Source organism: Orycteropus afer, unplaced genomic scaffold (assembly GCF_000298275.1).
Source record: "Orycteropus afer afer isolate SDZICR_OR568_19922 unplaced genomic scaffold, OryAfe1.0 scaffold00288, whole genome shotgun sequence".
NCBI classification, from domain to species: domain Eukaryota; kingdom Metazoa; phylum Chordata; class Mammalia; order Tubulidentata; family Orycteropodidae; genus Orycteropus; species Orycteropus afer.
In genome coordinates this window covers 3,615,386-3,641,456 of record NW_006921875.1, presented here as the reverse complement: position 1 = coordinate 3,641,456, position 26,071 = coordinate 3,615,386, and the positions used below count along the sequence as shown (strand labels likewise).

Genomic DNA, 26,071 nt, shown 5'->3' with positions numbered 1-26,071 from the left:
GCCAATAAACCAAAACCAAACTCACTGCCATCGAGTCGCTTCCAACTCATAGCGATCCCTCCTTGGGTTTCTGAAGTGGTATCTCTACGGAAGTAGATTGCCTAGTCTTCCTTCCGAGGAGTGGTTGGTGGGTTTGAACTGCTAGCCTTCTGGTTAGCAGTCAAATGCCTTAGGCACTATGCACAATAAGTCCAAGAGGTCGAGAAGCAACAATAGTGATTTTCTTTAAAAGGGAAGAATCTTCTAGGTGTGGCCTTGCTGAGTCAGTGATCATTGGGCAACCTGGACTAGCACATGGGGGCATAACCAGAGGGCTGAAGGGGTGCTGTGCTGGCACTGTCCTGGAGGGAGTGTGTGTGTATGTCTGTATGCGTGTGTGGGCAGGGGCCCAGCCAGGGGTACACTGTGAGCCTTGCACTCTGTTCTCAGCAGACAACAGGCAATCAGCTCACACCTGCTGAATCACTGTAGCATACAGGGAGAGGGGACCAGAGGGAAGGGTGAGGGGCTGCAATGGCCGTGGGTGCTGTGCATCATTCCCTCCTCCTGCCCCTACTGGGCAGGCTCCCCCTGGGCCAGGCCCACTCCCACTCCAGCATGACAAGCCCCAGATGGAAGAAGTCTGTGGCCACACTACCACAAATCCAAAGAATCCTATTTTTCATGGTTTAAACTTCAAGTTGAAAAAAAAGCCAAGCGCTTTATAAAGAACTTTGGGATTGTTCTCAAAACAGCTCAGTTCTGCAAGCCAGAGGTCCCAGAACCCCCTGCTGTTGGTGGTGTTAGGTGATGTCAAGTAGATTCTGACTCATGGGGACCCCACGGGTACAGAGCAGAACTGTGACATTTAGAAGTAGACCGTCAGTCTTGTCTTCTGAACCACCTCTGGGGGGATTCGACTTGCCAACCTTTTGGCTTAGCGCTTAATCATCTGCATCACACAGGGACTCCTACCAGATAGCAAAAGGCCACACCAGGCACCAGCTGGAGACCACGCAGCTCTCCCCTGGAAATGGGGGCCAGAGCCTTGGATATGGGAGCTATGAGCTTGATGTTCATGGTGCAGAGCTTTGCTCAGTGCCTGGAGGAATTGGAGGAGGGCCTCAAAGTCTGAGGGGTGCTTTCCACCACTCACCCCACTACTGTGCTGGGAGGAGGCCCAGCCTGCGGTGGCTCAGACCCCTGTAGTGCAGCCACGATGGGCAGAGCTGCAGGCTGGCCCCTGCTGAGGCTAAGAAGGAAAATGTGCAAGAGCAGGTCAGGAAGGGAAACAAAGTCAGGGAAGGGCCCCTGGCGAGAGTGAAAGGGCCACTGGCTGCCCACTATCCAGTGGGTGCTCTCAGCAGCACCCTGCAGCACTCCGCTTCACGTGGCACGGCTTACAGAAGAGGCGGTCATTCAGGGGGTAGCAGCCTTGGTCGGTGGGCTCGACAGACAAGAGGATCCTGCAGTCCTGTGGGAGAGAAAGATATGTGTGGATACAACCCAGGCAAGGGCACTGCCAGCATGGAGCTGCAGGGAGTCAGAACCCTTTGGTGTGTTTTGAGGTCCCTGGTGGTGCAAATGGTTTGCACTTGACTACTAGCCTAAAGGTTGGCTGTGCAAACCCACCCAATGGTACTATGGAAGAAAGGCCTGGCAATCTGACTTTGTAAAGATTACAACCAAGAAAACCCTACAGAGCACAGTTCTGCTCTGTAACACATGGGCTCATCATGGGTTGGAATCAACTTGACTGCAACGGGTTCCTATGTTCTGAGTAAGGGTGAAGAATGAGCCTCTCATTCCTGCTCTACCTGCCAACACACCTGGCCAGGTCCTCACAGGGAAGACAAATCAGATACAGGGGGCTTGCTTTGAGCAGCACGGAGGTGGAAGTGCTGGGAACAGAATCTGCCCACTGGAGAACTGAGGATGCTCGGGGTCAAGTGTGCCCTCCGGAGAAAGATGTCCTCTGAGGGATCATGAAAAGCTGGGGCTAGAAAGGCCTTAAGGACCACCCAGAGCCCATTCGAATGTCAGCTCCACAAGGCAGAAGCTCCGGCTACTGCTAGATCCCAGCCTAGAACAGTGCCTGGCACGGCACAGACACACAGTAAGTGCCTGTTGAATGAGTAACTGAACCTGCTCAGTCCCTCGATTTCACAGATGAGGAAACTGAGGTCCAGAGAAAGCCGGGGCTTGTGCCAGGCTACACAGCTGGCTCCAGAGCTGGGACTGGACCAGGACTCCAGGCTCAGGCTCAAGGGTCCTTTTGTTGTCCCACTGCCCATACAGCTTCAACAGTGGCACAAACACGAATACTTCCAACTTCTCAAATCACCGGGGAGATTCAGCACAAGGAGGATGAAGATTTGAGGCCCAAACTTTGTCCACTTCACCTTTTTGCCCCAGACCAGCACTTTCACCTGGGTTCACACTGGAGAGTGATAATGGGAACAATTAATGTCCAGAGATGTGGCCAGTGCAGGGCACAACTGAAGCCCAATGGCAGCTGTGTTCATCTCTCAAGCCACCAGGAGAGGCCTGGTCCCCACATTAGTATTTCTTGGAGCCTGGCTAGTGAACAAATAAACCCTCTGCCTTGTCCTGATCAACTTGACCAAGGCTGCCAAGTGGCCATCCTGACCTAGCAAGGCCCTGACCGCAAGGCATGCTCCTCTGCTGCCAGCTGGGTAGGGCACCCTCGTGTGTCTGTTTCCTGCAACTCCACCTTGATTCTCTCAAGTGGACCCTGGGCTATTTAATCCCGGTATCTATACTATTCCCAACAATTGTTTGACATCATGAGAGCATCAAGCACCAAACTTAAAGTTCCAAAGGGACACAAAGTGACCTTTCCTACGCTAGAATCAAGTGGAGGCCAAGTCTGCAAAGGAACGTGGGTTGGCAGAAATTGGCTAGACTCAGTTCAGACAAACATGGGTTGGAAATACTTTCTGAGCCTTGATTTCCTCATCTTAAACGGAGACAATAAATTTCATCTGGAAAGACTGTCATTAGCATCAAATAAGGCAATATATACGGAAGTTATTTTATACATTAAAAACCACCACATGTGAGTATAACATATTACCCTTCTAACAATGGTAATAAATAAGATGGTCCACAAGGTAACGCAGGAACAACGAGGTGGGTGTAGATGGCTCCTAGAAACCTATTTTCCTTCTTGAAGAAACAAGCCTACTCCAGACCACTGCGGTTCAAGAGTCCTCCCTTCTGAAATGTTAACTGCCAGGGTCCAAATTCTGGCTCATTGGGCAACTTTCATGGCAGCCGTGGTCAAGTTTATCAGGACAAGGCAGGGCGGCTTTATTTGCTCACCAGCCAGGTTCCAAGAAATACTAGGTACCCAGGACCTTAGTGCTATAGTGGTGATAACAGCATTTGAATTTCATCATTGTTCTCTCAAGATGCGTTATCAGCCAGACCTTGCACTCCAACTAACAAAGCTGATACAATGATGAAGTAATTCATCGACTCCTCCCCCAGACTCCCTCCTCACCTTCAGTAACAACAGCCTTGTGATCTGTTTAAGTAAATGTTAAATGTCTGAGTGTGTTTAGAATGATTACATTTGCTCCAATGCCCCACTTAGGTGATAGTCACAAAGTTGCCATCTTTGTCACCATCACCAGAGAAAGCAGCATGCTCAGTGACATGGGAGGGGGAGGGTTCGTGGAGCCTGTCCTGACCGGCAGGATCCAGGGCAAAATGAAACGTGAAGCCCCTTGTTCAAAACTGAAGAATTTCAAGGCAGTAGCAGTTTTAAAGTGAGCGTGGGGCCTCCTTAGCACAGGTTCTGTGCAGCTCCCTAGGTATTCTTGCTAGAACTACTGCACCAGTTTCTAATCAGCCTCCCCAGCTTCAGCCTGCCCTCTCCCTGCAACCTCAAGTCTAGATTCCTTAGCCTTACTCCTCATGCTCCATGGCAAACAACAAGAACAACTCCTCAGGCATACAATCACAGGAAGGCCCCTGATTGGCCCAGCTTAGGTCACATGCCCATTTTGGGCCAATCATCATGGCCAGGGGCTGGGGTGCTGAATGACTACCTGGGGCTACAGGAAGCCCTTTCACCTTCTCTGGCCTCATTTTTAACCCTGCCTCTAGACTCACCAGAGACCTCCACTTCCTCTGACTTCCCAGATTAGCTGGAACCACAATGGCTTTTCACTGGATCTCTTTTCTTTCTAGCCTTTCTCTCCCCTATCTGGCAAATTCCTATTCATCTTTCAAATCCCCACTCAAGCATCACCTCTTCAATGAACATGCCTTTGGTTCCTCTGCCCCAGGTAGACTCTATTAGTGTCAGCTTTGTCCCAAGCTAATCTTATACATTCTTTCTTCCCCATCCCTATGAAAGGACAGGAGCTCTGGTAGCATAGTACCTAAGGTACTTGACTGCTAACCAGAAGGCCGGGGTTCAAACCCACCAGCCACTCCTTGGAAGGAAGGTCGGGCAATCTACTTCCGTAGTAATACTGCCTCAGAAACCCAAGAGGTTTCTCTATGAGTCAAGGCCGACTCGATGGCACATAACAACAACAACAATGAAAGGACATCTGGGCTGTGTGTCTACCCAGCATCCCTTCTCACTTCCTATGATTATAACAACTCTATAGGAGCCTTGTTGTTGTTGTTGTTGTTGTTTGCCATCGAGTCGGCCCCGACTCATAGCGACCCCTCCTTGGGTTTCGGAGGCAGTATCACTACGGAAGTAGGATTGCCCAACCTTCCTTCCGAGGAGTGGCTGGTGGGTTTGAACCGCCAGCCTTCTGGTTAGCAGTCAAGTGCTTTTAGCCACTATGCTATAGGAGCCTAGAAGTGGTCAATTAGTGCCTTAGGCCCCAGCTGCTGTGACTGGCCCCAAATGGGCATGTGACCTAACCTGGACCAATCAGAGGCCTTCCTGGGATTGTATGCCTTTCCTGCATGAGACAGGTTCCCTCCCCTGGGTTTCTAAGCTGAGAGGATATAAACCTGGGTCATTTGTGGCCGTGTACCACCTGTCTCTGCTTAAGAGGATGCCAGCCTTCAGGCAACACACAAAAAAGGCAGAACCAAGAGACTGAGTGAGGGCCCTAATATCATTTGAGCCCCTGGTACAAACACCACCCTTCCCCATGAGCCAACAGATTCCCTTTCTTGTGGAAAGCAGTTTGAGTTTCTGTCATTAACAACCAACAAGTTCTGATTAATAAACTATATATATATATATATATATATATAAAGCCAAAACCTGTTGCCATTGAGTTGATTCTGACTTAAGGTGACTCCTCATGCCACAGAGCAGAACTAACTGCTGCACAGGGTTTTCTTGGCTGTAATCTTCATGGAAGCAGATCACCAGGCCTTTCTTCAGCGGCACCACTGGATGGGCTCAAACTGTCAACCTTTAGGTTAACAGTCAAGCACAATTTACGCCACCCTGGGATCTTTTAATAATTTGCAATTATCTCCATACTTATTTGTCTCTGTTATTAGACAACTGATGAGCAACTTGGGAGCAGAGACCCCACCCCAACTTGTTCCTGTGACCCACAACCCAGCCCAGGGCCTGGCACCCAGCTGGCCACCATGAAGGCGTGTGCAGTGATTGAACGTGTGTTATTTAAACAGCATGTTACTAAACCCTCACTGCTCCACTCACCTCGCACCTATAGCAGTTTTCATGAAAATTTCTTCCCATGCACTCGATTTTGAAGGCATCCTTCCCGTCCCGGGGGATGATGGGATTCTCACAGATGCTGCACACTGGGGCAAATTTCCTAGAGGAAAAAAGTAAGCCATGTGCTGAGACCGCAGCAATTAGCTGTCAGAACTCACAGCCTGGTGCCAGTTCATCTCCCAGAGCTATTTAGCCCCGTTGCTATGTGACTGCACCTGGAGCTACAACCACAAATGTCTATTTCTTCCCAGCAAGAGCAGAGGGGGAGCTGTGTATAATTAGATCTGGCTTCCCAGGGTATAATTAGCTTGAGGCAAGGAAGTGACTGGGGGACGTTTGACTCTGAGAAAGTTGAGAAATCTCCTGTGTGTTCTGTAGGCTTGGACCCATGTTATAAATCGCTGCCTTTCTTTCTTTCTTAATTGGGCAATGAGCTACTTGAGGACAAGGGCAGTATCATGAATATCTGTGTCCCTGTGGCCTCACAGGTTCAGAGGGAGGTGCTGTGGTGTGGGGGTTAAGAGCAAGGCCCTGCAGTGAGGTGGACAGGGGTTCGAGTCACAGCTCCAACACTTAGCAGCTGGCAGTGTGGTAAAATGGGAACTTTCCTAATACCTCCCTGGCAGGACAGTCTTGAGGATAAAATGGGCTATGCCCAAGAAGTCCCTAGCACAGGGCAGGTACGTGGGCAGTATGTGTGCGTGTGTGGTACAGGAAGGGCCAGAGAGTGCTGGAAAGCTCTGACCCAGCCCCTCAGCACTCAAGCCCGGCTCCTTTGTCCCAGTCTGCCCTCCCTGCCCCACCCAGTGTGCAGACCCCACTCTCGTACCTATAGAAGTCATCCAGGCAGTACACCTCGTTCTGGTTGTCCAGGGCAAAGCTCTCATCCCCGATGCACCGGGCGCAGGCCACACAGGTGAAGCAGCTGGGGTGGAAGGCCTGGCCCAAGGCCCTGATGATATGCTCCCGGACCACCTCTGCACACTTGCCACACTTCTCCAGGGTGTCCTAGGACAGAGGGCCGCTGCCTTAGAGCCCTAAGGGGAGCCTGGCCGGCTATCCACAGGGGCCCAGGAAGCCAGCAGTGCAGGAGAGGGGCTCATCTCAGTCACACTATACCTCGCACTCCGAAACTCTACCATCACTTACAATGGATCAAGCTCGGCACTGTGTCCTTGGTTTGCAGTGAGGAATCCTACCATGAGGGTATTATTGCATTCTTTGGTTACTGGTACATGCTTGAGGCCAGTGCCCACTAGGGCCATAGGAGAAATTTCTCTCAAACTCCAGAGTCAAAAAAAGGGATCCCCAAGAGGAATTGGTATGGACAATAGACCTTGAAATAGTTTCCCTTTTCCATTTGGCTACTTGGAAACTCAAGCCAAATTCCAGGTTCCTCCGCTTGTAGCAATCATTATAGGTGTCTTTCATCAAACACTTTTGGTTACTAACTTTTCCTCTACTTACTATTCTACTTTGATTTTTCTTCTGCTCTGATTTCTTATTTCACAGTATTGTATGCATTCTTTCTATCTGGTATGCATTCTTATAAGCTCTCTCAAATCCTTTCTGGAATGAGGAGGGAAAAAGAGAGAGAGAGGGAGAGACTCTCGAGGCGGAGCAAAGAGCCTTGCACTAACTTCCATCTTTTCCCCTGGACATGCTGCTGCTTCTCCCTTCTGGCTCCTCCTGTTCATTTTAACCCGATTTCTCCTGGACAGAAGTGTCTGCTGGAGTTACGGTTCTCTAGTGCTGCTCTGACAAAAAGATACCACAAATGGGATGGCCTTAACAAACAGGAGTTTATTCTCTTACAATTTGGAGACTTTAAGTCCAAGTTCAAAGTGCCAGGCTCTAAGGGCTGGGTGAAAGCCCCTCAGCCTTGGGCTTCAGCTCTGCCTCCAACTCCTGGCCCACTGAAGCTAGAGGCTTTTCTTCACTTAGACAGCTGCTGGTTGTTGAGGCTGCCAAACCCAAGGTTGACAAGTAAAAAGGCACAGTCCCAATGTTACCAAACCACACGGCAGGCCACTAATTCAAGTCCATTGTAAGTCTCAAGGTTGGCAGAGCATGGAAGGCTGCTGAACAATAGCACAGCTACATGCAGGGTTCAAGGTGCCATATGCTAGAGACCATTCACAAAGCTGCTACTTATATACAGGAAGCAGACCACATACCCAAAGGCAGCTACTCAGCTGTTCCCAGTAGATTTCATCATGGAGTTGATTGTCAATATCATCATGCGGAATACTATATCCATCTGCCCAGCCACTCAACCAGGCCCAGCCAAGTTGACACACAAACTGAACCACCACAGGTGGGGACAGTGTTTTCCCTTCCTCCCCCCTCCTATGAGTAGCTCTTCTCTCTCCAGCACATTTCAGCTGTAAGCTCATTTTTGCCATTCCTCTCTCAGTGCCTTACCCGTGCCTGGCACCAAGCAGAGGAAGAAAGGTAGGGACATCTCCCCTGGTCACGTTGCTGGGGTCAGAGGGACAGGGTAGAAGAAAGCCTTGCCTCTTTCCCCTTCCCACAGTGCCTCACGGGCTCTGGCTGAAGTTGTCACAAGGTTGTGAGCCGATTGTTCAGATGTTCCTGGGTAGTCCCAACTCCAAATGTTCTAAACCGCTCAAATCAGTGTGCTCCAGAACCACCCGAGGCACTTGTTGAAAATGCAGGTTGCATAGAATTAAGAACCCAGAAGTAAATCCATCCATCTACAGGTAGCTGATCTTCAACAAAGGGTTGAAGTCCATTCAATGGGGAAGAAACAGTCTCTTTAATAAATGGTGCTGGCAAAACTGGATATTCATTGGCAGAAAAATAAAACAGGGCTCATACCTCACACCATACACAAAAACTAACTGAAAATGGATCAAAGATCTGAATGTTAAAGCTAAAACTATAAAGTTCCAGGAAGATAACTAGAGGTCCTAATTTTCAGCATAAATAGACTATCAAACACAACTGCAAATGCACAAACAACAGACGATAAATTAGATAACTGGGACCTTCTAAAAACTAAATATTTATGGTCATCAAAAGAGTGAAGGCAGAAGCTATAGACTGGGGAAAAATCTTTGGCAACAACATATCTGACAAGGGTCTGATCTCTAAAATATATAGAAAAGATAATCCAATAAAAAATGGGCAAAGAACAAGAACAGACACTTCACCAAAGAGGAAATTCAGGCAGCTGACAAACACATGAAGAGATGCTCATGATTCATTAGAAACAGAAAAAAAAACAAAAAAAAAACAACCCACTGAGTCCATTCTGACTCATAGCCACCCTCATTGGGTTTCTATGTAGCTAAATCTTTACAGAAGCAGATTACCCCATCTTCCTTCTGTGGAGCAACTGGTGGGTTTGAACTGCTAACCTTCTCGTTATCAGTCAAATGCCTTAGGCAGTGCACTACTGCGGCTCCTTCATTAGCCATTAAAAAAAAAAGCCAAACCCATTGCCATCAAGTTCATTCCAACTCATTGTGACCCCTACTGGGTTTCTGAGGTAGTAAATCCTTATGGAAGTAAATTGCCCAGTCTTGCTTCTGTGGAGTGGCTCATGGGTTTGAAACACCAACTTTCTGGTTAGCAGTCAGATGCCTTAGGCACTGTGCTACCGGAGCTCCTTTCATTAGCTGTTGTTGTTGTTGTTGTTATTTGCCATCGAGTTGGCCCTGACTCATAGCAACGCCTCCTTGGGTTTCCGAGGCAGTATCACTACGGAAGTAGGAATGCCTAACCTTCCTTCCGAGGAGTGGCTGGTGGGTTTGAACCGCCTGCCTTCTGGTTAGCAGTCAAGTGCCTTAGGCACTATGCTACCAGAGCTCCTTCATTAGCCATTAGGGAGATGCAAATCAAAACTACAATGAGATACCACCTCATCCCTGCAAAAAGGCACTGATCAAAAAAGACAGAAAACAACAAATGCTGTCGAGGTTGTGGGGAGATTAGAACTCATACATTGCTGGTGGGACTATAAAATGGTACAAACACTATGAAAAACAATATGGTGCTTCCTCAAAAAGCTAGAAATAGAAATCCCTTATGACCCAGCAATCCCACTCCTAGGTATATATCCTAGAGGTTTAAGAGCAGTGACACAAATAGACACATGCACACTCATGTTCATCGGAGCATTATTCACAACAGAAAAAAGATGGAAACAACTTAAGCGCCCATCAACAGATGAATGGGTAAACCTCCTAGATATATCCAGATATGTAGTAGGACTGGTTTACTGGGTTAAAGGCTTAGGACCATAGTCTCTAGTGTTGTGGGATAACTTAGTCAATGGGCATAACATAGTTCATTAAGTCTGTGCAATACTGTGCATTTATAAAGAATGATGAGTTCATGAAGCATCTTTTAATGTGGATGAATCTGGAGGACATTATGCTGAGTGAAATAAGTCAATCACAAAAGGACAAATATTTTATGGTCCCGCTTTTATAAAGTCAAGAATAGGTATACACACAGAAAGCAATGCTATTTGATGATTACCAGGAACATGAAGGGGAGGGGCATCACTTGCTAGAAAGTAGACACTTGTTATTTCTGTTGATAGGAAAGGTAATACACAATGCAGGGGAAGTCAGCATAATTTGATGAAAATGAATGAAGACATCGAGATGTGCAAGAATAAAGGACAATTATGGTAAATGCTATAACATATACAATTTTGCAACAACAGTAATAAACAAACAAAAAATAGGTGTGTGGTTACATGGGTAGGTGTACATGCTACATGTATATAGGAAGGTATGGTATATTTGAGTACATGCGTGTGCATATATAGGTATATCTGTAAGCATAAGTATACACAGGTTTGAGTGCTGCATATATATTCGTATAGATAAAGCACACAGGGGGCACAGTTACAGAGACCTCCTGTTGTTGTTATGTGCCGTCGAGTCTGACCCGACTCATAGCAACCCCCCCTTGGGTTTCCGAGGCAGTATCACTACGGAAGTAGATTGCCCCATCTTCCTTCCGAGGAGTGGCTGGTGGATTTGAACCACCAGCCTTCTGGTTAGCAGTCAAGTGCCTTAGCCACTATGGGAGACCACCTAGATATATCCAAATACGTAGTAGGACTGGTTTACTGGGTTAAAGGCTTGGGACCATAGTCTCTAGTGTTGTAGGATAACTTAGTCAATGGGCATAACGTAGTTCATTAAGTCTGTGCTCTAAATTACAATTTGGTGATTAGCATCTGAAGTCTTAAAAACTTGTGAGTGGCCATCTAAGATACAACTATTGATCTTTTCCCATCTGGAGAAAAAGAGAATGAAGGAAACCAAAGACTTAAGGAAGAAAGTAGTTCACAGGACTAATAGCCCGCATGAACTATGGTCTCACCTAGCCTGAGACCAGAACTAGATGGTGCCCAGCTACCACTACTGACAGTTCTGACCAGGGACACAATAAAAGGCCCCAAATAAAAAGGGAGAAAAATGTAGAAAAAAACTAAACTAAACTTATTCCTAAATAAGACCAGACTTAATGGACTGATAGAGACTAGAAGAACCCTGAGATTATTGCCCTAAGACACCCTTTTTACTTGGAACTGAAGCCACTCCCAGAGGTCACCTTTCAGCCAAATAACAGATTGGCTTATAGTATAATAAATAATATCACCCATGAGGAATGTGCTTCCTTAAACAATTGACTGTACAAGACCAAATGGTCAACATTAACCTAAAAGCCAAGATGAGAAGGCAAGGAGGGGCGGGGAAGCTAGATCAATGGCAACAGAACAAACAGAATGGAATTAATGAGAATGCCGATGCACTGTGAAAATTGTAATGAATGTCATGGAACAATTTGTTAAAATTGTTAAATGGAAACTGAATTTGCTATGTAAGCTTTCACCTAAAACACAAAAGATATTAAAAAAATAAAAGCAGATTACTGGATGCCATCAATTAGCAAGGACAGGGTGAAGCCTACTACACGCAGGTGACGCAGCTGTAGGTGGTCTAGAAACCACATGGGAAAAGTGCAGCCAAAAATCGTCAAGCAGTTGGAAACTCCAATAGCTTGGCCTTCAGACCAGCTCCCCCAGACTGCATTTGGTACCCAGAAGCAGTGGTCTGGTTACCTAGTGCCGCTCTGACAAGAATATACCACAAATGGGTTGGCCTTAACAAACAGAAGTTTATTCTCTCAAGTTTGGAGGCTTTATGTCCAAGTTCAAAGTGCCAGGCTCTAGGGGCTGGGTGAAAGCCCCTCAACCTTGGGGTCCAGCTCTGCCTCCTACTCCCAGCCCACTGGAGCTAGAGGCTGACAAACCCAAGGTTGACAAGTAAAAAGGCACAGTCCTGATGTTACCAAACCACATGGCAGGCCATTAATTCAAGTCCATTGTAAGTCCTAAGGTCGGCAGAGCATAGCAGGCTGCTGAACAATGGTATGGCTACATGCAGGGTCCAAGTGTGTCATAGGCTAGAGACCATTCTCAAAGCTGCTGCTGCTTATATACGGGAAGCAGACCACATACTCAGCTGCTCACAGTAGATTCCACCATGGAGTTGATTACCAGTCTCATCATAGGGAATACTACATCCAGCTGCCCAGCCACTCAACCAGGCCCAGCCAAGATGACACAAAAACATAACCACCACGAGTGGCACAAGGTTCCCCCATGGCCACCTGCATCTGGAACCTCATAGGTCTAGGTCACACGGTGGCAAGACCAGGGGCAAGCTCCAGAACCAGGCAGACCTGGAGTAGAACCTCAGCTCCACAGCCTCCTGAACATGACCTTGTGTGGCAGGCCTAAGGAACCTGTGAGTGTTACCTTGTCTGCAAAAGAAACTTAGCAGATGTGATGAAATTAAGGATCTTGAGAGGGGAGATTATCCTGGATTACCTGGGTAGGGCCAATGTCATCACAAGGGTCCTTAAGAGGGAGGCAAAGGGAGATTTGACTTAGAAGAAGAAGGCAGTGTGACCACTGAAGTAAGATGCTATGCTGCTGGCTTAGAGGATAGAGGAGGGGCCTGGAACCAAGGAATACAAGGAATGCAGCAAGGAAAACAGATTCTCCCCTAGAGCCTCCAGAGGGACTGCATCCCTGCTGACACCTTGCTTGACATTTGTCTAGTGAGTGACTTTAGACTTCTGACCTCCAGAACTGTAAAGAATAGATGTGCACTGTGTTGTTTAAGCCACCAGTTTGTGGTCATTTGTTCCTGCAGCCAAAGCTAACAACATACCTTGGCTGAGCTCCTTCCATTCTGTGAACTTCAACCGTCTGTGAAATGGGTCAATAGCACCTACTTTCTAGGACTGTTGTGGGGATAAAATAATATGTGTTCCAAGTGCCCAGCTCAGTGCCTGGCACCTGGAGGCCTGCCTCAGGGGGGTTACCTGGTAGCAGGTCTCACAGAGGGGCCGCCCATCCTTCTGGTAGAAGCTCTGCCCGGCCAGCTGGCGGCGGCAAGTGCGGCACGTGAAGCATTGGGCGTGGTACTGTTTCTTCATGGCCTCCACGGCCAGTTCTCGGGGGGACACGGTCTTGTGGCAGAAGGCGCAGACATCTAGGGTGGGGGAGACAAAGGTCATCACCAGCCCTGCTGGAGAGGACTGTGCCTAGTCACCACCAAAATTTCCAGAGAGCCCAAGTCTCTGCTTTGAACCCTCAGGTTTGTTAGTGGGGCCTCCTTTTCCTCATCTGATAAATGAGGAGTGTCATACGGAGCAGTACAAAGCATTGGGACAGAACGGATAAACTGGACTTCATCAAAATTAAAACTTTTCCCTGAAATAATGTTTAAACCTTAAACTAAAAATATTCCCTGAAGTTTTCTTAAAATCAAATAGTTTAGCTTAACTCGTAGGGCATATCTGCTTTGAGCATTATTGCTCTTTCAAGCTACTGTCTGTTGTTGTTGTTATGTGCTGTCAAGTCAGATCCGACTCATAGAGACCCTTCCTTGGGTTTCCGAGGCAGTATCACTATGGAAGTAGATTGCCCCATCTTCCTTTCGAGTAGTGGCTGGTGGGTTTGAACTGCCAGCCTCCTGGTTAGCAGTCAAGTGCCTTAGGCATTATGCTATCAAATTGACAAGAGAAACTTGAATGATTAGATGGGAACCTTAGGGGCAGTGAATTTATATTATATAAATTATATTTATATTAATGGAGGACAACTCAGAAAAGCAGGGTGAAAATGGTTTCACAGCTTCGAGATTGTCCTCCGTGTCACTGAACTGTACCTGTGCAAACTGTTGAATTGGTGTATGCTCTGCTGTGTATATTGTCAGCAGCAGTAACAAAACAAATTATTTAAAAAAATACTTTTCTACTTCAAAGTATTTGATCAACAAAATAAAGAGACAACCTATAGAGCGGGAGAAAATTTTGGGGAACTATATGTCTGATGAGAGTTAATATCCAAAATATATACAGAACTCCCACTACTCAACAAATGAAAAGAAACATAACCCAATCAAAAAATGGGCAAAGGACTTAAACACATTTCTCCAAATATGATATATAAATGGCCAAGAAGCACATGAAAATACACTCAGTGTCATTGTTGTTGTTGTTATGTGCCATCGAGTCAGCCCTGACTCATAGCGACCCCTCCCTGGGTTTCCGAGGCGGTATCACTACAGAAGGATTGCCCAACCTTCCTTCTGAGGAGTGGCTGCTGGGTTTGAACAGCCAGCCTTCTGGTTAGCAGTCAAGTAAGTGCCTTAGGCACTATGCTACCAGAGCTCCTTCAGTGTCATTGTTGTTGTTGTTAAGTGCCGTCGAGTCGTTTCCGACTCATAGCGACCCCATGCACAGCAGAACGAAACACTGCCCGATCCCGCACCAGCCCCACAATCCATGCTATACTCGAGCCCATCATCGCAGCCACTGTATCAATCCATCTCGTTGAAGGCCTCCCCCTCTTTCGTCGACCCTCCACCCTACCAAGCATGACATCCTTCTCCAGGGAATGGTCCCTTCTTACAACATGACCAAAATAGGTGAGACGAAGTCTGGCCATTCTTGCTTCCAAGGAGCATTCTGGCTGCACTTCCTCCAGGACAGATCTGTTAGTTCTTTTAGCAGTCCATGGTACTTTCAGCATTCTTCGCCAGCACCACAACTCAAAAGCATCAACTCTTCTTCGGTCTTCCCTATTCATTGTCCAGCTCTCACATGCATACAAGGCGATTGGAAATATCATGGCTTGTGTCAGGCGCACCTTAGTCCTCAAGGAGATATCCTTGCTCCTCAGCACTTGAAACAGTTCCTTCGCAGTTGACTTCCCCAATGCTACATGTCGTCTAATGTCCTGACTGCTGCTTCCGTTGGCATCGATTGTAGAACCAAGCAATGTAAATTCCTTGACAACCTCAATCTTCTCTCCATTGATTGTGATGCTGCTCATTGGTCCAGTTGTGAGGATTTTTGTTTTCTTTATGTTGAGATGTAATCCATACTGCAGACTGTATTCTTCAACCTTCATCAGTAGGTGCCTTAAGTCATCCTCACTTTCACTAGGAAAATGCAAACCAAAACCACAACAAGAAACCACTCCATCCCCAACAGGGTGGCTATTATTAGGAAAAATGGGAAACATGAGGTATTGACAAGGACACAGAAATTGAAACCCTCATCAATTGTTGGTGGCATTGTATGATGGTGATGCCAATTTGGTGGTCCTTCAAAAAGTTTGCCAGAATTACCACGTTGTTGCTAGGTGCTGCTGAGTCCATTTTGATTTAGTGACTCCACGTGACAGAGCAGAACTGCTCCATGGGACTTTCTAGGCTGCAATCTTCATGGGGGCAGATTGCCAAGTGTCTCTCCTGTGCAGCCATATGACCCAGCAATGCCACCCTTAGGTAACACCCAAGAGACTTGAAAGCAGAGATACAAGCAGATACTTTACATCAATGTTCATTGCAACATCATTTACAATAATCAAAAGGTGGAACAGTCCAAATGTCCATCAATAGATAAATGGATAAAAAAATGTGGTGCAGATACACAATGGATTATCACTGAGTCATAAAGGGAAATGAAGTCCTCATACACGCTACAGCATGGATGAAGGTTGAAACCTTTAGACTGAATGAAGTAAGTTAATCACAGAAGGGCAAATAGTGTATGATCCCACTGAAACAATGTATCTAGAATAAATTAATGCAACACATTGCCATCGAGTCAGATATGACTCATAGCGACCTCTCCTTGGGTTTCTGAGGCAGTATCACTGCGGAAGTAGATCGCCCGATCTTCCTTCCAAGAAGCGGCTGGTGGGTTTGAACCGCCAGCCTTCTGGTTAGCTCTCAAATGCCTTAGGCACTATGCCACCAGAGCTCACATATATACATATGTATGTATATATATATATGTGTGTGTGGTTTTATATATATATAAAACCACAATTAAAAAAAGAAAAGAAACAATCTAAGTATTTAATCAATAGGAGACTGGCTAAAGCCATATGTATGTCTTGACCAAGGAATGCCATGCAGCTGTGGAAAAGAGTAAGCTGCTGCTTTGTGTCTGCTGTGGAGGGAGTTTTAAGGAAAGAAACAAAGTGCACAATGGCATACAGAGTTGGCTATTGTTTGTAGTAGACAGCAGGGGGATTTTGAGTTGGTGTATATTTTTGCTGTGTATATTCTCAACAACAGCAAAATTTGAAATAAATTTTTTAAACATTGTGAAAAAAAATAAAAATGCAAACATGCAAAGCTGAAAAAAATAAATAGTTGCTCAAACAGGAAATAAACACATTTACTTATTAAGACATGTCATGGCCAATGAAGGAGTTCAATATCTAGTTGTGAAAACAAGATGAACACATAAGGCAAAATATAACTGATGAAATGACAGATCTGAAAGCTCTTCCCCCCACACCCCAAAAAAGAAAACAGAAGGGGGGGCACATATTTATATTTGCTTTTATATGCATCAAATATGTCTGGAAAGATACACAAGGCTTTATCAATAGAGGTTGTCTATAGGAAGGAGACTGGCTAACACAGGGATGGGATGGAAGTCAGACCTCTCTATGTGACCTTTTATCTTTTATACTCTTTATTTTTCCCTAGATGAGGACATTATGCATTAAAAAAAATTCAAATCATTTTTGCTAACATAGCAAAGTTTACTGATGAATATTTAAATGGATTTTAAAGCTATAAAGGAAAAAAGGTAAGGCACTAAAAATAAAATACAAGGCCAATCATGGTAATATGGGCTAGGCAGACAATGGTGGTCTTGTTCTCCTAGTTCCCACCGGAAGACCACCCAGAATCTTTCCAACCCATACCTGTGGACGCCTCTCTCTCAGGGACACAAACAGGCTCTTCTGGGGGAGGTGGCAGCTCCTCCTCCGCAGGTCTGAGGTGACCAGGCCAAGGCTGGAGGGGAAGCCCGTCCACCGGGGACTGAGAGACAAAGATGGGAAGTCAGAAGAGGAAGTCAGGGGGGACCCTCTGAAGCCCTCTCAGCTCCACTCCTCATCTTAGTGGCACAAGGCACAATTAGCCCCACTGTGCAGGGAGGAAACTGAGGCCCAGAGAAGCAAGTGACCTGTTCAAAGTCGCTCAGCAGGAAGATTACAGCGGCACCCTCAACCCAAGGAAGAGACTTCCTTCTACTTCTAAGGAATTTTTCTTTGGGTCTTGAATGGAAGTAGCTCAGCCCTTGGCCTTGAACCTGTACCCTCTCTCCTTTCTCATTTCCATAATGGCCTTTATTAAGGGCAGAAGATTAAAAATGGATTTCCTATGCAGCATGTGGGATTTAGGTTAGACACCAGGAAATGTCTTCCTCAGAGCAGAAATGGGTGGAGCAGAGGGGGGAGAGGACATGGCACCCCTTCTCATACCCAAGCAATTTCACCATCCTGGAAGAGCTTTAAAGAGGGACTGTCCTGACGCAGAAGAAAGGACCAAATGACCTCCAGGTTTCTATCCTTGAAAGGCCCGGAAGGCCCAGCCTCTCCTTCCCCCAACCCATGGCACTCCGCTGGGGACCAAGGGGTTGGCAGTACCTGCGGTGGGGGTGGGGGTGGAGGTGGGGGCAGGTGCAGCTGCTCTAAGTCCGTGATGAGCGACGTCCCCATCGGGCCAAGCGGCTCCTCATCTGGAGGAGGCAGGTATGCTGATGGGGGCGGCGGAGGAGGTGGGAGGTGGTCTAGATCAGGAAGCACTTCCTCGCCATCCTGGGTAGGAGGAGGGAGAGAACACCCTGCAAACAGATGGGGAGAGAAGGTTGGCCGGAGTCTCTGCAGGTGAATAGAGAAGGTCCACGTACCCGGAGGGCCACAAGGCATAGTGGCTGAGGGCTCAGTTCCAGGCCCCCCAGATCTGGGTTCCATTTACTTGCTGTGTGTCCTTAGGCAAGAGACTTAGTTTCAATTTCAATTTGCTCAGTTGGAAAATGGATAGCAATGGCCTAGGGCTGTTGTAAGGGTTAAATGAGATGATGCAGGTAAAGGGACTGGCACAGTGAATGGCACATGGGAAGAGCTCAGACGGCGGTCGTCAGAGTCTTCCACGCCAGTCCTCCCCTCTCAGGGGGCTACAGTGCCCAAATCCCCTACCACAGAGCCTTATTAGAACACAAACATAACTCAGCTCCAAGCCATGGTTTTCAAAGGGTGTCCTTGGACCAGCATCTTCATCCTCACCGGGGAGTGTACCACCTGGGAGCTTGTCAGAAATGCAACTTCTTGGGCTAGCCCCAGGCCTGCACAGTCACACTCTGAGGGTGAGAGCCAGCCATCGGGAGCTATCAAGCCCTCCAGGTGATGCTGATGCTGCACAAGTGTAGGAACTATCACTTTAAGAAGATAATAGATAGAGGTCAGACAGAGGCGTATCTATGGAAAACAACGCCTAGAGCTAGCACTGAAATTGCTCCCCTGTCCAAACATCTGACACCTCATAGATCACTTTACCACAGTATCAGCTCAACAGGACAAGCCAAGCTCGTTACTCTTTTACTTAGCACATTATGGCGCTACATGAAAATTACAACTGCACCTTCTTTGGTTTCACTGAGGAAAACTGGTGTGCTCAAAGTCATTTTTTTCAGTTTCTTCTCTTTCTATACTCAGCTGAGAAAGATCACCCAGTCTGCCTTGACCCATACTCACCCCACTGCCATTGAGTCAATTCTGACTCATATTGACCCCATAAGACAGAGTAGAACTGCCCCATAGGATTTCCAAGGTTGTAAATCTTTATAGAAGCCTATGGAGTGGCTTGTGAGTTCAAACCACTGGCCGTTTGGTTAGCAACCCAATGCTTTAACTACAGTGCCACTGAAGTGCCTTGCCTTGACCCACAGAGACTCTCAAATACAAACGTATTAGTTTTAACTTGCTGAATGATCTCTCATAACTGGCGATGGAAATGGTGATGATTAATAGAAACTGCTCAGTGGCGCCCCACTTCAAGTGGCACCCAGGGCATGGGCCATACCTGCCATAACTTAGATACACTTCTGAGGTCACCGTCATTAGGTATTGAAAGCAATAGGTCAAATGCTGTTGGGGAACTTTCCAAAGGAGGGATCAGGTTGTCACTACCTAAGCCCACCGGTCAACCTTAGCACATATCACTCACACACACACACACACACACTGCCATCGAGTCAGATCCAGCTCATAGCGACCCCTGCTTGGGTTTCCAAGGCAGTATCACTACGGAAGTAGATTGCCCAACCTTCCTTCTGAGGAGTGGTTGGTGGGTTTGAACCGCCGGCCTTCTGGTTAGCAGTCAAATGCCTTAGGCACTATGCCACCAGAGCTCCTAAGCACATACCAGGGGTCTCCTTATGTCAGGAAGCAATGGGCATCTTCTGTAAAATGTTCTTACAAAAAAGTAAAAAACCTCCTCCATCTAGTCAGGTGTCTAGAACTAACTTCCATTTATAACAAATACAGACAATAGAGGGGTGAGTTCAATGAGACCACAAAGATGCGAAGAGGTAAATCCAGAATGTAGGATGTTCTGCAGGACCTGACTAGCTTCTGCCATAACTCAATGGCTTCGGGGTAGGGAAGGAAGAGAGGAGTTTCCTGGAATGAAAAGAGACTCAAGAGAAAAATGACCACATACAAAGTGTATGATAAAGGAGCTCTGGTGGCACAGTGGGTGAGGCAATTAAGTGCTAACCAGAAGGTCATCAGTTCAAACCCACCAGCTACTCCATGGGAAGAAGATGAGGCAATCTGCTTCTTTAAGATTTACAGCCTTGGAAACCCTACAGGGGTGGCTATGCTTTGGAATTGACGTGATGGCAGTGGGTTTGGTTTTTTGTTTTTTAATGCATCTATCTGTGCTTTCCAATATGGTGGCCACCACCCACGTGTGGCTAATGAGCATTTGCAGTGGTACTAGTCCACACTGAGACGTGCTGTAAGACTAAGTATGAAAAAAACAGAATGTAAAATATCTCATTAATAATTTTTATATTTGTACTGATTAAATGCTGAAATGATACTTTAATATGTTGATAGTTGCATAAAATATATTATTAAAATTAACGCCATGTGTTTCTTTGTACTTTTTCTCAATGCGGATACTAGAAAATTGTAAATTATTTATGTGGCTTTATAGGCAATATCCAGAATAGGTAAATTCATACAGACAGAAAGTAAACCAGTAGTTGCTCCCAGATTAGGGGCTGGAGGAGGGGAGAAGTGTGTGTGTGGGGTAACTGCTTAATAGGTACAGGGCTTTCTTTTTGGGGTGATGAAAATGTTTTCAAACTTGATAGAGGTGATAGTTGCACAATATTGTGAATATACTAAATACCACTTAATTGCCACTTTAAAAAGGTTAATTTTGTTACGTGAATTTCACCTCAGTTTTTACATGTGGCTTGCACTTGTGACCTGCATTATATTCCCACTCAGAGTGCTGTTCCAGACCTTATTTGGATCTTGATTCAAAGGATTATTCATCATCTCCTTTAATTCTTATTTTGTAAGTAAGGAAATTAAGGTTCAGAAAAACTAAACATTCCACTGACTCTTATAGCCCAAAGGGAAGGTATTCCTCTACAACCGCAACAGTTCACAGGCATTTTAAAAGCATTCAGAGTAAACTAATTATGAACAGGGTATCAGGTGATCACAAGGCATTCTTGTTTGTTTTGTGAAGTGTGATCATGGAACTGGGGCCATATTTAGGGGCCCATCCTGAAAACATTGACAGGAGTTTGTTTTAAAATGATTCAACAATAAAAAAGGCGGAGATGTAGCACCTGTGGCAAAATCTTTTTTTAATTTTTACTGTGCTTTGGCTGAAAGTTTACAGAGCAAATTCATTCTCCGTACAGCAGTTCATACACATTTTGTTTCATTGTGGGGATTGACTGCAATCCCCACAATGTAACAGCTCTCTTCCTACTTCCTCTCCGTAGTTACCTCTTCCCTGTGTCCTTTCTTCCCATGCACTGCCCCCACCCCAGCTGTCTCCCTGTGCCAATGCTGTCCTTCTGTTCTCCCAGGATTGACTGATCGCTCCAAGGGATGTATCTACCTGATGGAAATGTTCACTCCATATGCCTGTCTATTTTTGGCTGGAAGCCACAGGAGTGACTTCAGTTTCAGACCTGAAGGGTAACTAGAGGCATAGTCTCAGGGATTCCACCAGACTTTTATCAGACCAACAAACCTGCTCTTTTCTGTGTGTGTGTGTGTGTGTCAAAATCTTGATATCACTGGATGTGGCATGTACAGGGTTCCTGTACTATGGCCCTTGACCCCAACTGCCAGTTGGTGTCCCGACAGAGGAAGGAGGTGGGGATTGGGGGATCACCAGTCCCCATCTCAGCTCCAAGGAGCAGTCACCACATGGAACTCCCACCCAATCAGGGGCTTCCCTGCTCTCCCAAAGTAGGAAGACTAAGGAAGGGGGTCAGGAGAGAAGCTTTAGTGAGGGGCAGTGAGCACTGCCCGTGAAAGGTTGCCTGGTACAGGGTGAGCACTCTGACCAGAGCCCCAGGGAGAAAAGGGCCACGGGAAGTACTCGCCGGCCTCCTGTGACTGGGGCACAAGTTTGTGCCAGGCTTCAGTGAGGGCAGACTGCCCTAGGAACCCATGGAAAGTGAATGAGGACGTGTCTGAGGCCCCAGAAGCCTAAAGACCTGGGCTCTAGCCCCCAACACCAAATCGGTTTTCATAGGATTGATTCAACTCATGGCAACCTCAACATGTGTCAGAGCAGAACCGTGCCCCATGGGTTTCCTTTTCCTTTTATAATTTATTTTGCAAATGTTGTTGAGAATATACAAAGCAGAACATGTATAAATTCAACAATTTCTACAGGTGCAACTCAGTGACATCCATCACATTCCTCTAGCAGCCAAGATCTTAAGTATTTGTATCACCAAATGACTGACGGGGCTCTAGTCCCATTGCCCAAACTCACTGGGCGACCTCTGGGCTTCAGGTTCCTCATCCACTCAATAAAGATAATGCCCTGTCCCCTTTCTCCAAGGGCTGAAGGGACTGAACAGAGGGGAAGGTTGTTCTAGACCTGTGTGGTCCTCAAACTTGTGAGTCGGAATCAGTGGTGGGGGTACTCCTTTAAACACATCCAGCTGGGCTCTACCTCCACAAGTTCTGGTGCAGCAGGTCTGGGGTGGAACAGGAAAACTGGCATTTCTGACTGCTCCCTAAGCTGATGCTGATGCTGCTGGCCCAGGGGCCACATTTTGAGAGCTATCACTCTGTGCCTCAGTTCTCACAGGGGAACCACAGACTGAAAATGCAAATTGGAAATGCGAATTCTCAGGCCTCACCCTAACCTGCTCATCCTAACCTGCTGAATCAGAAATTCCGGGGGGCGGAGCCCAGCAACCAGTGTTAGAACAAGCCCCAGGGTGATGCTGATGTCGCTAAAGTGTGAGAACTGAGGAGCTGCTCTGAGTCAGGAACCAGATTTCATGGAGAGGCAGCAGGAGTGCTGAGGCGTCTCCCAGTCCCGCCTTAAGATTCTAGGACAACTGGCCGTGAAAGGTCCTCACAGGGCAGGAATGCATCAGGGAGAAGCAATAGATGGTGCCTGGCTACCATTACTGAGTAGGAGAGAAATGTGGAAAAAAATTCAAAATCATAAAAAAGACCAGACTTACTGGTCTGATAGACTGGTGGAACCCCTGAGACTATGGTCCTCAGACACCCTAAAAACCTGGAACTGAACGCACCCCCAGGGGTCACCTTTCAGTCAAACAACAGAAGCCTATAAAGTGAACAATAACACCTATAAGGCAAGTACTCCTTAGAACAATCAACAATGCCACACCAAAAGGGCAGCTGTTGCCCAAAAACAAAGCTCAGAAGGTAGGAAGGGACAGGAAAAATGGGCACATGAAACAGGGAACTCAGGGAGCAGGTGGGAAGAGTGCTGTTACACTGAAGGGATTGCAACTAATGTCACAAAACAAAATGTGTATAAATCGTTGAGTGGGAAACTAATTTGCTCTGTCAACTTTCACCCAAATTACAATAAAATGTCAAAAAAAAAAGAGAGAAAGAGAAACAAGTGAGAGCTAGGGAGCCAGACAGACGGGTCTTGAGGGCACAGGCTGGTTTAAGGAGCCAAGAGCAGAAAGAGGGGGTGAGCAGCTTTAAGAGAATCTGAGGGGAAAACTGGTTTATGAATAAGAAATAGATGATGTGTGGGTGAGTGTGTTTGTGTGCGAGGGTGTGTGTGTATCTAGTTGGGAAGGAAGAAAAGAAAGATGGAGACTTTTCCAGGAAGACAGGGCTAAAGAAACACCTTGGATTCCTGAGAGGACAAGCCCGAGATGAGGCGTCAGATGACAGTTTGCTGTGAAGATGGCTGTAAGTGGTCAGCCTTTGTGTTCTGTGGTCGGACTGGCTCAGGGCCAACCTGCACATCCAGAGCGTATCTCGCTCGAGGGGCTGGACCCCAAGATGCCACATGATCTGCTCCAGTCAGCCAAGTCAGCAGACAAAATGGCTGACCATGACTCTGACCAATGACTAACTGGTGACTCTGGTAGCTTTCTCTTGAGGAAGGCCTGGTCTCTGTTACCATACTCCCAGGATCCACGCCTACCATCCTAATGTTGTTAGGTACTGTGGAGTCTGCTCCGACCCGCGTGACCCTCTGTACAACAGTACTAACTGCTGCCCGGGTCTGCGCCACCCTCAAAACTGTTGCTGTGTTTGAGCCTATTGTTGCAGCCACCGTGTCAATCCACCGTGTTGAGAGTCGTCTTCTTTTTTTCTAACCCTCTACCAAGCAGCGGGGAGCTCTGGTAGCATAGTGCCTAAGGCACTTGACTGCTAACCAGAAGGCTGGCGGTTCAAACCCACCAGCCACTCCTCGGAAGGAAGGTTGGGCAATCTACTTCTGTAGTAATACTGCCTTGGAAACCCAAGGAGGGGTCTCTATGAGTCGGGGCTGACTCGATGGCACGTAACAACCACCACCACCACCAAGCAGGGACTGGCCCCTCCTGATAACAGGTCCAAAGGATGTGAGACAAAGTCTCGCCATCCTTGCTTCTAGGGAGAATTCTGGCTGTATCATCCTAATAGCCCATGACAGTGCCCAGGAAATTTTGGCGTCTTGGCACCTGAACTCCATTTCCTGGGCTCCTTCTCCCTCCCAAAAGCGACAAATTTTTTTTTGTTACCTGGTCACACATCCTGCTATATAATTTTTTGAAAAAATGGTTCTGGTTCTCCTATACAGAGAAGTAGCTGGGAGGAGGCTGTTTTTCTGGAATATGTAGTTAGGAAGGGAAGATGAATTTAGCAGGATGAAGAAGTATGTTGCAGGCATATCCATGCACACTCTCACACATGTACATGTGGTCCCCCTTCCTCGAGTCCTGTAACTGGCATTTCCAATTGGCCCCTGGGTGGTTTCAATGGTGATGAATGGACAGAGCTGCCCTACCCTCCTCTGGGACATAGGATGCCTGGCTAAGCACTTGGGGGACTCAGAGGATTCAGCTGCCATCTTGGGCTGGCCTCTAACCCTTGATGTCCCTGAGTGTCACTGTCCCAGACAATGAGCCATCCCTGCCATCCAAGGCCCCTGAACAGTCACCCTCCTTGATTCCACCTGACCTGACAGCTGAGACTTTCCATGGGAGTGGCAGGGGGCGATGAGTGGAAGGTTCTCCATTACCATGACAAGGCCAGTTTGGACCAAGCACAAGATAAAGAGACAGGCATTTATGAAGCATCTGCTTTGTGGTGGATATGTCACATACATGAAGGAATGCCCATTTTACAGAACAGGAACCCAAGGCCCAGAGAGAAGAAACAGCTTGCCTCGAGAGCCCAAGAGAGAAGAAGCACATTTTTCCAGCAAATTCAACTCACCAAGCTCACACCTGTCTCAGGGCCTTTACACCTGCTGCTTTCGCTGCTCTCTGAGCACCACCTCCCCCCACAAGCCAGCTCTGTCCTCATTCATGCCTCAGCTGAAGGATCTCCTCCCGAGAACAGCCATCCCAACTACCTCATAAAAAGTCCCCTCACCATGTTTTATCCTTTAGAAAACTTGCTTCTACCTGACATCATATGATAGATTTCATTATCTCTTATGTAGGTTAAATTTTGTCTCTTCTCAGTGTCTAGCCCAGAATAATAACAGCAAGTAACACATTTGGTGTTTTCTATGCAACAGGCTAAGCACTTTAAATATATATTAACCCATTTTGTCCTCACAGTAGCCCTCTGACGTGGTGGTGTTCATTGTTAGTTGTCATCAGGTCAATGCTGATGCATAGCAACCCGACATGTGCATGGCAGAATGTGCACCACAGGGATCTCAATGGCTGAGTTTTCAGAGGTAGATCACTAGGTCGTCCTCCCCAGGTATCTCTGGGTGGGTCTGAACTGCCAACCTTTGGGCCTGTAGTTGAGCAATTAACTGCTTATGCCACCCAGGGACTCAAAGGCACAGAAAGGTTAAGTGGCCTACAACATCACATAGCCAAGAAGTGGAAGAGGCAGAATTCAACCCAGGCACTTGGGTGCCAGAATCGGCATACCACATAGTAGGTGCCTGATAAATATTTGCTTAATGAATGAGTGATCCAAGCCTGCTCTTTCCTCTGCACCTTGGTGCTACCTGTCTCCTGGCCTCCTGTCCCGTCCCTCACCCTCTTACCTCTGTTGGAGAGCTGAGGTGGTACAGATGATACAGCTGGCACCACTGGCACAGACCTGCCTAGGGGTGTCCGGGAGCCAGGCCTCCCTGTCAAGCCAGCCGCGGGTGCCTTCACAGGGGCAGAGGAGTCCCAGGGGCAGCCAGGCCGGGCCTCACAAGCCGCCCGTCTCACTTTCTCAGCCACAGCCACATCTCGGCGAGGGGGTGCCAGGGTGATAAAGACAGATGATGCAACCCTCTTATCAGATTTTGAGGCCAT

General features: G+C 47.1%; 1 protein-coding gene across 1 annotated transcript; it reads right to left on the bottom strand.

The window, feature by feature from the left end:
- Positions 1 to 1,339: 1,339 nt before the first annotated feature.
- FBLIM1 (filamin binding LIM protein 1) lies at positions 1,340 to 26,071 on the bottom strand. The gene is made up of 7 exons (XM_007950766.1): positions 25,813 to 26,071; positions 17,691 to 17,887; positions 16,965 to 17,082; positions 13,052 to 13,221; positions 6,501 to 6,679; positions 5,654 to 5,771; positions 1,340 to 1,453 (listed from the first exon to the last, which is right to left on the bottom strand). The coding sequence occupies exons 1-7, from the start codon at positions 26,069 to 26,071 to the stop codon at positions 1,340 to 1,342; spliced, it is 1,155 nt and encodes a 384-aa protein (XP_007948957.1).

Coding starts and splice junctions, on each gene's coding strand:
- FBLIM1 (XM_007950766.1), bottom strand. CDS start 26,071: ATGGCCTCAAAATCTGATAAGAGGGTTGCATCATCTGTCTTTATCACC. Junction 13,222..16,964: donor TGAGAGAGAGGCGTCCACAG/GTATGGGTTGGA, acceptor CCCCCACCCTAG/ATGTCTGCGCCTTCTGCCAC. Junction 1,454..5,653: donor AAAACTGCTATAGGTGCGAG/GTGAGTGGAGCA, acceptor TCTCTCCCACAG/GACTGCAGGATCCTCTTGTC.